The sequence below is a fragment of the Felis catus genome, chromosome A1, assembly GCF_018350175.1.
Source record: "Felis catus isolate Fca126 chromosome A1, F.catus_Fca126_mat1.0, whole genome shotgun sequence".
In the NCBI taxonomy this organism is placed as follows: domain Eukaryota; kingdom Metazoa; phylum Chordata; class Mammalia; order Carnivora; family Felidae; genus Felis; species Felis catus.
This window is the reverse complement of record NC_058368.1, coordinates 106,827,649-106,840,558: the sequence shown is the minus strand read 5'-3', so window position 1 is coordinate 106,840,558 and position 12,910 is coordinate 106,827,649. Positions and strand designations below refer to the sequence as shown.

The 12,910-nt window shown below is 34.7% G+C and overlaps 1 protein-coding gene across 5 annotated transcripts in view; it reads right to left on the bottom strand.

Annotated features, from left to right (window-relative positions):
- The window catches only part of ADAMTS19 (ADAM metallopeptidase with thrombospondin type 1 motif 19), a 241,930-nt gene that overhangs the window by 57,869 nt on the left and 171,151 nt on the right, over window positions 1–12,910 (bottom strand). For all 5 annotated transcript variants that reach the window (XM_023254781.2, XM_023254786.2, XM_045058633.1 and 2 more), the window contains one exon: window positions 8,027–8,107. In XM_023254781.2, coding sequence (XP_023110549.1) covers window positions 8,027–8,107 — 81 coding nt within the window. The remainder of the gene's footprint in view (window positions 1–8,026; window positions 8,108–12,910) is intronic.

Genomic DNA, 12,910 nt, shown 5'->3' with positions numbered 1-12,910 from the left:
AACAAGAATATAGAAAATATAAACCAAATGGAGCTAAGTGATGCTTAGAGAAGAGTCAGCAACTGCAGAATATGTTTTAAAGTATAAATGGAACATTAACCAACATAGGCCATGGGTCATTGAAACAAGTCTCAACTGAAATCAAACTCAGTGTATTTTCTTACCACACAGATTTAAACTAGAAACCAGTAACAAAATATCTATTAAAAAACTTACAAATATTTGGAAATTAAACCGTACATTTACAAATAACCCATGGGTCAGTCAAATCAGAAAATTACAATGGTAATTTGAAAGTATTTTTAACTAAAATTACAGTATCTATAAATTGTGATATGAAGCCAAAGCAGTGTTTAGATAGATAAACTGTCATAACAGCAAAGAAGAAAAGAGTGAAATCAATTATCTGAGTTTCCACCTTAAAATATATAAGAAAGAGCAACAACAAAGGCAATCAATGACACCAAAACTTGGTTATTTTAAAAGATCAAACAAAGACACTGCATTACAATAGGAAAATATGACCAAAAAAAAGCTTTAGGACAATAAATTTGAGAAGGTAAAGAAATGGGTTAATTCTTTGTAGACACCAATTACCAAATCTGACTCAAGAAAAAAACCACCTGGATATATATATATATGGTACACACACATACACTGAAGAAATTAAGTTGGGCTTTAAAAACCTTTCCACAAAGAAAATACCAACATTCAAACATTTAAGAAAAAATACTACCAATTTTAAACAAAATAGAAAATAGAAGAGGAGGGGCTCCTTCCTAAAAATAATTTTTCCTGAGATAGATAACAAATATAGGGGCACCTGGGTGGCTCAGTAGGTGAAGTGTCTGATTTTGGCTTGGGTCATGATCTTGCTGTTTTGAATTCAAGCCCCGCATCTGGCTCTGTGCTGAGAGCTTGGGGCTCTGAGCCTGGAGCCTGCTTCAGATTCTGTCTCACTCTCTGTCCCTCCCCCACTCTAGCTCTGTCTCTCTCTCTCTCTCTCTCTCAAAATGAATAAAGAAAAAAAAAAAAAAAAGATAACGTGTAAATACCTGTATTTCATTGTTACCTTCATAAGTAACACACTGATTAAGAATATTTATTTGTATTTAGGGTCACCTGGGTGGCTCAGACAGTTAAAATCCCACTGACTCAGGTCATGATCTCTAGGTTCATGAGTTCACCTTGGGTTCTGTGCTAATGGCTCAGAGCCTGGAAGCTGCTTTGGATTCTGTCTCCCTCTTTCTCTGCCCTTCCCTCACTCGTGCTCTGTCTCTCTCAAAAACAAACATTTAAAGAAAGGATTTATTTGTAACTCTTAGTCAGGAAAATTACATTTTTATATATTTTAGAGCCAAGTGTTTTTAGAAAAAGTAAGTTTTTGCAAATTTTTATCTGACACTATGGCTTGCCTTTTAATTTTCTTAATGGTGTCTTTCAAAGAGCAACAGTTTTACTCTTGGCAAAATCAAACACATTCATTTTTGGGTGAAAGGGTTGGTATTTTTGTACATCTATTGTAAAGAAATCCTTGTGAAGCACAATGTCTTAAAGGTTTTCTCTTATGTTTTTTGCTAGAAGCTTTAGAATTTCAGCTTTTTTGTTTAGATCTCCAATCTATTTTGACTTAATTTTTATGTATGATAAGAGGTAGGGGCTAAAGTTCATTTTTTTTGGTCCTCATATAAATACCCAGTTATTCCAGCATTATTTATTTAAAGAATATCTTTCTCTTCTGTGCTGCCTCAGCACTATGTTTAGAAGTCAGTTCATGCCCACATTTGTGCTTAATTTCAGTATGAAGATAAATTTTCCCAGTTTTCTTTGTCAATTTTTGCTTAAAAGCTTTCAAGCTATATTCCTGGGTTCATATAATTATAAAATTATATTATTTAATGATGACTTAAATGCTTAGATAATTATTCTGTGACTTCTTTCACCTCAGACAATGCATTTTCCTTTAAAGTGAGTTCTGACTTATATTACTATGGCTCTACTAGTATTTTTTTGGTTTTTATTTTTCCTAGTACAGTTTTCCATTCTTTGTCAATTTTTGTGAATCTTAGATGAATACCATATACCTGAATTATTTTCAAAATCCAGTCTGACAATTTTTGTCTTTTAACTAGAGATTTTAGTTTTTAAATGCATACTAAGACTGCTAGTATGTTTTGTTTTATTTACACTATCTTATTTTGTGCTTTCTTTTTTCATTTTTTCTGTATATTTCTATTATTTTTCTTCTATCTGGTATTCTATTGATTGAATTTTTAAAATTTAATTTTGAAAATTGTACTTGGCTATTTGAATATGTGTTTAGTCCACTTTTGCTTATTTTTAATATTTTTAATTTTTTAATGAAATATTTTTTAAATATTTTAATATTATAAATTTTTAATATTTTAAACAACTTTATTATTTAAAATTTTAATATTTATATATTTTTGTTTTAAAAATATTTTTAATATTTTAAAATATTTTTATTTTAATATTTTAAAAATATTTTTAATATTTTAAAACAATTAAATATAAGAGTTTTATATTTTCTGTATATGATGCAAATGTATATCTTATTCTGCTCTCCCTTATTTTTACTGTTTATTTATGTTCACTGCTCATAATGTTTATTTCCTCTTGTGTTTTCTGAACATTTCTTTACTACAAAATTATATTTGTTGAACCTTATAAAATTCCTTTGAGGCCTGGTTTGAAGGTGCATTACTTCAAAAAGGATTTGCCTTTGCATATGCCAGCCACCTTGGTAACTTCCTTAAAATAAATGTCTTGGAGTTTTGTACTTCATAGTTGGGTAAAATGGTGCTATGAATCCAGAGGAGCATTTTCTTTGGGTTACGAACCCTCAGGGAGGTTGATTTTCTACTTCCACCTAGTATCAAAATTAATACCGACACATTTCCTGATCTTTGATGGAGCAAATCCATTTCTCTGTCTCCTTCACGCTGAGCTTATAGTCCTTTGGGGTCCTGCTTTATTTAGGTGTCTCCTGTTAGAGCCTCTACTCTATAGAGCCTCAGGCTTTGTTTTCTGTCCACCGTGTATCCTGGTGCTCAAAATCTAAACTGGTCACCAGGATTAAGCTTAAGTGGGATTTCGGTCAGCCTAATACTTGGCTTCCTGTTCTTACTTTGTTTTTGGCACGTGAAGGCTCCTTAATTTCTTTCCATTTTAGAGGTAAGTTTAAAAAAGTGTTCTTTTTTTCCTCCTTTTGTAATTTGCTCAACAGTTTAAAGTGTTTTTAGTGAAAAGTTTTTCCATAGTGGTTTGCAGGCAAAACTGCAGGCAAGGTAAATGGACCCATATGACCTTTTTTATTAGACTTTTAAAAATCATAAGCTACAGTGATTTTTGTAAAGATATAACATATGGTCGATCTGAACTACTCTCCATTTTGGACTTCCTGATTAATTATTAATAAAACTGAGCCATGATATTCAGAAATGCAGATAATAATTACATATGGGAATACAATTCAGCAAGTAATGTAAAAGAATAATTGTATTGGGAGGGAATTAACTGTCTCCAATGAAATTATAGTTTTATAAAGACAAGTTAATTTGTTAAAGATCAGCTTTCCAGGAAATAATACATTTTCCTGATGCTATTTCAGATAAAGATTTTCAATAACTTCCTTCCAATGTCCAAAGAAGCCTTTAGGAAATGTGGTTTATGACATGTATTCTCTACGATAGGCTTGAAATCTAAGATTTTAGGCTTAAAATCGAGGATTTTAATACTGTGCCATTTTTCCCCAAAATTTCCTCTTATCCATGTGTGCTATCTCAGCAAATGCCATTATTATTTGCCCAGTTGTTTAATCCATAAGCCTAGAAGTGATCCTTGAACTTTACTTTCTATCCACACATCCATTCTCACCAAGTTTCATGAGCTCAACTACTTCAATGTCTCTAGAAGCCACTGAGTTCTTCCCATTCCCAGCCTGTGACTGGATCATACCTCTGGCCACTTTCTCTTCATCCTTGCACCCTTCTCCTAATTCATTAGGATAGCTGTGATTGATTCAGTTAAGAAGTAAGGAAACTTCTATTTTCAACATGAATCTCCCAAGTAGTATTCAGACGGTTCAGGAGCACTCATGCTATTTCCTTAAAAAGTAAGAGACCCTAGTAACTTATGCCTAATTCTAAGCACAAAAAAAAGTGACAATCATGAGGCCGGAGACATAACAAAGACGTGGGATTCTGGGGCGCCTGGGTGGCTCAGTCAGTTAAGCGTCTGACTTTGGCTCAGGTCATGACCTCACGGTTTGTGGGTTCTAGGTCCATGTTGGGCTCTGTGCTGACACTCGGAGGCTGCAGTCTGCTTCAGATTCTGTGTCTTCCTTTCTCTTTGCCCCTCCCCAGCTCATGCCCTCTCTCTCTCTCTCTCTCTCTCTCTCTCTCTCTCTCTCTCTCTCAAAAGTACATAAACATTAAACAAATTTAAAAAAAAAGACATGGGATTCCGTTTTTAAATTAAATGCTCTTCTCATAACAAAAAGTGGTTGGAGATTTATGTTTAGAGATATACATAAGGGAAAGAAGATGGGATCTGGCATACCTGGAGGTAGTGACGGGAGAAGAAAACCACCACTTCGTGATTTATATTCCCCTGAGTTAATGCTATACAATTGATCTCATTAGTTAAGAAATGGGGGGAAAGAGGGAGATTGGGGGGGAAGTTCAAGGCAAATTTGTTCATATAGGACATGTACTTTAAAATCACAAGCATAATGTGAGAGACAATGAATTAAAAAAGAAAAACAAAAAGTAAAAAGAGACAGTAGGAACAAGATACAATGGCCACACTGCTTGGGCTTAAATCTAAGATCATGGTTTTTTAGATGTATGATCTTGGGAAAGAAACTTAAATTCTCTGGTCCTCTAGTTTTTGATTTAAAAAAAATTAGTGGTGCCTACTTCACAGACATGTGAAGATCTATTTAGCAGATATATTTAAAGAACTCACCCATACTAATTACTATACAAGTATGAACCATCTTTTTTTAATTAAAATTCACTCAAAAAAAGTCTTTATTACTTTCTGTGTGCCAGAGTCTGCTTTAGTTACTGTGGATAAAGCTCTGAGAAAAATGATCCCTGCCTTCAAAATTAACACTGGAAGATACACAACATAAAAGCACGTATGCAAACAGAGAAGAAAACTCAGATGGTGATGGTGGTAGGTGCTCTGAAGAAAATAAAGCAGGACAATGCAGCAGAGAGTAGCTTGATTGTGGGTCACGGTAGTTATGGAGAGAAGTGATATATCTGAGTAACTGACAGGACTTGCTGATGTATTAGAGTGGTAAAGGCAACTATCAAGAAGAACTAGTTGTGGTATAAACTCCTGGATAGAAATTAGTGACTGTGGGGTCATAAATAATGGCCCCCCAAAAGATACCCGTGTCCTAAAAGATAGATATCATACAAAGTATCTTCTCTGACCACAATGGGAAATGATTTAGAAATCAGTAACAGGGAAAACTGGAAAATTCATTAATGTGGAAATGAAACAACACTCAAAAAGCCAATGGATCAAAGAAGAAATTATGAGGGAAATTAGAAAATATCTTGAGACAAATGGAAATGAAAACACAACATAGCAAAATGTAGAGGACACAGCAAAAGCAGTGCTGTGGGTGGAAACTTAGAGCAACAAATGTTTACATTAAAAAAAGAAGATCTTATAATGTTAACAACCTGACTTTATAAGCTAAGGAACTAGAAAAAGAACACGCTAAACCCAAAGCTACCTAAAGAAGAAAATAATAAAGATTAGAACAGAGATAAATGAAATAGAGAATAGAAAAATAATAGAGAAAACTAACAAAACCAGAAATTGGCTCATTGAACAGATGAACAAAATCAACAAAACTTTAGCTGCACTTGACTAAGAAAGAAAAATAAAAAAGACAACCGAAAAGTCAGAAATGAAAGTGCGGACGTTACAACCGATGCTGCAGAAATAAAAACGATGGTAAGAAATGTACTGTAATAATTCTCATGCCAGTCAGAATGGCTCATATCAAACAGACAAGAAGTAAGAAGCTTTAACTAGGTTGTGGAGAAAAAGAAACCCTCATGTACTGTTGGTGGGAATGCAAACTGGTGTAGCCACTGTGGAAAACAGTACAGAAATTTCTCAAAAAATTAAAAATAGAAATGCCATACAATCCAGTAATTCCACCTTCTATTTACCCAAGGAAAATGGAAACACTAACTCAAAAAGATATATGCACCCCCATGTTTATTGCAGCATTATTTACAATGGCCAAGATACGGAAGTAATCTCAGTGTCCACCAAGAGATAAAGAAGGTGTGGTGCATATACACAATGAAATATCACTCAGTCAAAAAAAAAAAAGAGTGAGCTCTTGTCATTTCTGACAACATAGGTGGACCTAGAGTATTATGCGAAGTGAAATAAGTCACACAGAGAAAGACGACTTGATTTCATTTGTATGTAATCTCAAATGAACGAACAGAAACAGACTTATAAATACAGACAACAAACTGGTAGCTGCTAGACAGATAGGGAGGTGGAGGGATGGGCAAAATAGGTAAAGGGGATTAAGAGGTACAAACTTCCAGTTATAAAATAAATAAGTCATGGGGATTAAAATTACAGCTTGGGGAATACAGTTAATTATAATAAGACCATATGGTAACAGAAGGCTACTGCATTTGTCACGGTGAGCACTGTGCAATGTATAAAGCTGTCCAATCACTATATTGTGCACCTAAAACTAATAGAATATTTTATGGCAGCTATACTTGAATAAAAATTTTAAAAATTTATATGCTAACAAAGTGGATAGCCTAAAGGAAGTGTACAGATTCCTGGAAACACAAATCTTACCAAGACCGAATCACAAATACTTATAACTAGCAAGGATACTGAATCAGTAATCAAAAATATCCCCCAAAAGAAAATTACTGGATGTTAAAATGGCTTCACTGGTAAATTCTATGCAACATCTAAAGAAAAACCAACATCAAGCCTCACATTTTCCAAAGAACTGAATTGGAGGGAAGACTTCCTAATTCACACTTAGGAGGCCTAGCTCATTTTTGATACCAAAGCTAGACAAAGACACTACAAAAAAAAGAAAACTACACAGGAGCTTCCCTTATGAACATTGATTTAAAAATTCTCAACAATACACTAGCAAACCGAATTCAGAAGCATAAAAGGCATTCAAATCAGAAAGGAAGAAGTACAATTATTTCTGATTGCAGATGATATGATCTTATACTTAGAACATTTACTCTTTTACCAGACCTAATCACATTAGATCCCTTTAATCCATGGATGCCATAACTACAGACAACCATTTCATATGACTGAATTGGTTTGTAATTTTGATATGTGAGCAATATGTATTTTGGCAACTGAGCATTTTCTTTCATATATTTAAATCATTAATTGGCCTAATTAAAATAGCTGATACAATTCTTTCCATATGCAATACTTAAACATTTAAAATACTCTCTTCATAGGTGAATATACGTAAAGTGAGGAAAGGAAACAGCACCATTTCCCATCAAAACATTAAATCCTTTCAGTATGTCAGAATTTTTTTGAGAATCCCACAAGATTTTCTATTTCTAAAGGAATCATATGCACAGACACACACATATATGCATTTGTACATGCAATAAATGTGAATGTGTATATGCATATATGAAATAAACATGTTTATGAAATATGTCTGCACATGTGTGAAATAAAACATACCTAAATCCTCCAATGAGTTTTTTTTTTATAACACAGCATAACATGTGGAAGCAATTTATACTCTCCCAAAAACATAGACAACCAGATTGCTTTTGCTCTGATAAGTCCCTGGGAGAGAAGGAAAGAAATTCCTACTCGATATGACAAGAGGTGCTTCCTGGGAAATTCAAACATGTAACTAGAAACAGATTGATGTCTTCGTCATTACAGAACTGTCAGGGCAGGGAGTGGGGCTCGTACTTGGATCGGCTCTGTGTCAGGTTACCTAAATAGCTATGTGCCGGCTTTTCCTCCACAACTTTGATTCTTCTTGCTCCAGCAGGTATCACCAGCACTTCTACATAACCTGTAAGAGTCAATAAAACACGAAATAAATCTTGAATTCTCTTAAGATCTCTTTTCTTAATTGACTTGCTCTTTTTTTCTTTTGGTTTTGGTTTTTGCTATGGTATTTCAATACTTATGGAAAGAAAAAAATGCATACAAAAGCTGTCATCATTGCAAGGGGAGAAATTTCTTGGAAAGATGTCGAGTCTATAGCAGTATTAAGGGCAAAAAGGTAACTGTATTTTATGTTAAAAAACATAAAGGCTCATTGATCTCTTATGAAGTAGGAGGGGGAAAAACCACAATGGTAGAGCTCAGTTAGAAACACAGTAGATCATGGAACAAAATAAGTAACTTCAGATTTTGCTCATGAAACTCCTTTAAGTTAGAATGTGCGGGGAAGAAGGAAAGGCAGCTGGAGAGAATGCAGCTGGCAGGATCAGGTCCCTGGAGTAGCTGAGAATAGGACAAGAGAGACCCAAGCACTCCCTGAGGAGATTAACAAAGGGTTTTGAAACTGGGGATGGAGACAAGAAAGTGTAAGGTTGCACCTTGCAATCTAGCATCACCCTGAAAGATGTCAAACAGCTAGAAGCAAGACCCAATTAAGTGTTTGTTAGAAAACCCTTTTTAGCAGAGGTGAGGAATGTAACACTTGAAGTGAAATAAGATAAAAAGATAAAGTGAGATAAAAGAGAGTTTGCAGAAAAAGTCACAATTAAGACTTCACTTAGTGCAGAATAGTTATACAGCAGACACCTACTTTTGGCTGAGTAGTTGTGCTTTAAATTTTAATATTATAATATATACGATATAGGTAATATTTAATATTCTTAACATTTGTGTAGCTCCATGTATCTGATCAAAGTCTAACTTCAAAGCTAGTAAAAAGGCACAATAACTGATCCCAGAGTTGTCATCTGTTGATTAATTTTTCAAAGTCCCGAAACTGTTTATAATTATTGGTGTAAACCCAAAGGTAGCACACACCCCACCCGGTGGCAGTGGCTGGAATCTGAGGCATGTGTTTTCTGAATCATAATTTCCATTAGTGAATGCTGCTTATCCAATTTAACCATTGTTAGCAAACCAAATCATACAAGCACTATCATTTTGAAACATGAACAAAGTAGGCGGTGATGAAAGTAGAAGCAAATGTTTATTACCGATTTATACACAGAAGTACAGTAAGAAGATCTGTGCACTCAATGAGCTCATAATGAAATTGGAAAGACAAAGCAAAAATACCTTATACAAATATGAGTTAAATAAAAATTCAAAAATTATGTAAAAAAGATCATATGCAGGATGGTATGGTTAACTCCCTGCTTAAAAATATAAACCACACTTTCAATAGTCCTCCTCCTCTGGTTACATCACCACTCAAAAGGTTCACTGCTATTTTTAACTCACGGAAGTGGGATTTTTTGTTTTCCTTTTAAATTGTTATACACATTACTCATGTTTGAGAAACACTGGCATCAACTCGAATCACTCAGATTCAGAGAAGAGAACATTTCACAGAGTCAAGTAAAGCTTCACAAAGAAGTAAACAGATGAACTGTCATTGAAGAATGGACAGGAATTGGATATGTATAAAAAAAAAAGTATGAGTTAGCTGTATGCAAGGGAAAGTAAGAGAGCAAGTAATATTTTTGGTAGCACATAAGTAAAATAATTCTGTCAGAAAGACAAGATGTTAGAATATATCTCTGTTAAAGAGAGTTTTAATGCATGCCCAAGATACTGAATTGATCCATCTGAAGTTAGTGAACATAGCAAGGAACTTGGTAATCAGCTACTGGTTTGGAGAAGCTTTATCTGAGAGCAGTATGCAGGATGCCTAGTGATAGGCGAGTTGTGGATTAACTGTATTGGGAGGCTAACGTAAAACTCCACGAGCACGAGAGGCTAAGGAAGAAAACCCAGTAGGCCCTGTGAAGAAAAAAAAAATTCTGAACTGACAACCAATAGAAAGTGGGGAAATAAACACTGAACACAAAGCTTTCTTATTACTTATGTGAGAATGCAGCCATAGTTTATAAGAAAATGGAAGTCAATCTTTGATAGTTCTGATAAGTTCAACTTCGCAAATTATACTTAATAAAACAACATAACACACTAGTGAAAATAGCTACGAAGAACCCTGGAACATCTGGAACTCCAAAGAAAGACTAGGCTATTGGAGTACTTTTGTGAGGTGGTAATATCAGCCATGGAAGTAACTGGAGAAAACTGAGGGAGAAGAGAAGTGAAGGACTCAACCTAGGACAGTCATAGCTTTAAAGAGAGAGACTGAAAATAAAAAAGAATCCAGAGAAGGAATAATCATGAGAAGCAGGAGATCTGGCTGTTCTGGTGCAGTGGGATCCTATAGATTGGATTGTCTTAAGAGAAGCTATTGGTCAACTGTGTCAGAAGCTGTAGAAACATCAAAGAGAAAGATGACTAAGGAGAGCCCCACTGAATGTCACAATCAAGAGGTGACTATTCATCTCTGAGCAAAGTAACTTAATCAAGTATTTGGAGAAGATATTAAATTTCAGGATGTTAAGAAAGAAGAGGAGAGAGAGAGAGAGAGAAGTAGAGGGAGTTACTGTAAATTCCTATTTGAGTTTAGCAGTAAACTCAGAGGTTTGTTGTACATTAGGACAGTAGGTTATGTCTACGTTTATAGTTCTATCTAGAGCAAGTGTCATTACTCAACTGGAATCGCTTAAAGGACAGATGAGTTAGACGGAATTTCAAGAAAAAAGGGAGAAAGAGAAATACAGAGCAAAATGATTTGAAGAGAGATGGCCAATGAATGGGGACCTAGATATTTTTCAGTAGGTAAGTCATTTAGCATGATTGAGAATGTGCAGTTTTAAATTTATTTTTTATTTTATTATTTTACTTCTTAAAGGTTTATTTATTTATTTAGGGAGAGAAAGAAAGAGCACCAGCAGGGGAAGGGCATAGGGAGAGAGGGAGAGAGAGAATCCCAAGCAGGCTCTTTGCTATGAGGGCAGAGCCTGACGCGGGTCTCAATCCCATGAACCACGAGCTCGTGATCTAAGCCGAAATCAGGAGTTGGTTGCTTGACCAACTGAGCCACCCAGGTGCCCCAGAATGTGCATTTTTTTAAAGCAGTGAATATGAGAGTGGCTACTGCCAAGTTTAGTAGTTGGAATAAAGTCTGTGATGTCAAAATTGTAAATTTGATCCTCATGTTGGAGAGTTGGCTTTGTTCACAGGAACATCCTATTTAATAACCAGAGATTCCATTCTTAAACAGACCTATTAAAATGCCAACAGCAATCACTATCTTCATGGTAGTAATAATGATAAACGTCAGACTGTGACTAGCTATGTGCTAGTCACTATTGTAGGCAATTTACATAATTATTCATTTAGTCATAAGGGTAACATCCAAAGTAGATACTACATTTCTCATTTGATAGATGAGAAAATAAAGGGAAAGGGAAAAATTACCATTTTCAAGACTGCTTTCACAATAATTAGGTGACTGAAGCTGTGACCTAAGATCTGTCTGATTCCACTATGGACTTTGAGCTATGACCCGCTGCTATTATTTCATGCAAGAGAATCCATAACACTATGACTCTCCACTGCTGTGCCAAACATACAAACAAAAAGTCTGAGAGGATGTGTTCCTTATACAGGATCAGTATCATCATCTCTTATGCTAAGAATAACACATTTTATGCCCATTTTCTTCTTAGTGTATACTGATAACTATCTAGTTCTATTATCAGCCAAATATACAATTTATCTTTAAAAATTCCTTTAAAAATTATCCCACATCTAGGCAAGTTACAATGAGACATGATAAATGCACTAAGAAAAAGAAAAAAAAAACCTCCTCAAGTTTATTTTCTAGCTCCAAGAAAAATGATTTAACAAACTCTAAATAGAGCACAGGGACTGAAAACACCCACATGTGTCTGCACATGTGTTACTCATACAGTATATATATACAGTGTCCATGGCCAACTGGACCAAATAAGGCTACAATTCCTTCAAGAAATTCTAGGAAGTCCATAAACATAAGGATAAAATTGTCTGAAGAGAAATGTACAAAACATTCCCTAAATCACAAGGAGATGAAGCCCACGATATAATTAAGGGCTCATACAGATTTTTGTTTTTAAAACTTCCTAAAATATAATGTTTCATTATGAATTACATTGATAAATATTAATGGATCATACACTGTGCTGGTCATTGGGAATATAGAGTTAAAAATAATCATGAGATTTTTCCTCATTAATCTTAAAGACTAGCAGGGAAAGAAAAATTAATAAATGTAAACTTACAAATGTGATTAGAACCTCACCATATGGATACAAATATAGTGTCACTAAAATAGTTGTTAGTGATGGGGGTAGAGGTTTTCATTGCTCACCGAAGGAGTGACATCTGAACTGAGATCTAAGTGATGTCTAGAATTAACCAGCAAAGCTAAGAGAAAGCTAAAAGAGCCATATTTTTAAATGCAAGGTCCTGAAGGGAGCATGGTCATTTGAACATCTGTAAGAAATTTGGGAAGGAAAGGGATGATGGTGTGAGTCGATGTCGGAGAGACAGGTAGGTACAACACCATGCAGGACTTCACGGTCCAAACTAACAATTCTAGTTTTTTCCCTGAGAGCCATGTGAAGCTAGCATATATCTGGAAGGAGGAAAGCAACATTAATATTCTCTGATATTCTCAGTATCTTAGGCATCTCAGACATTTTCCAAATAATAGATTCCATGAACACGAGTTACCAACAGCAAATGAACAAATGAACAAAAGTAGAAATTAAAGTGCAGTAAA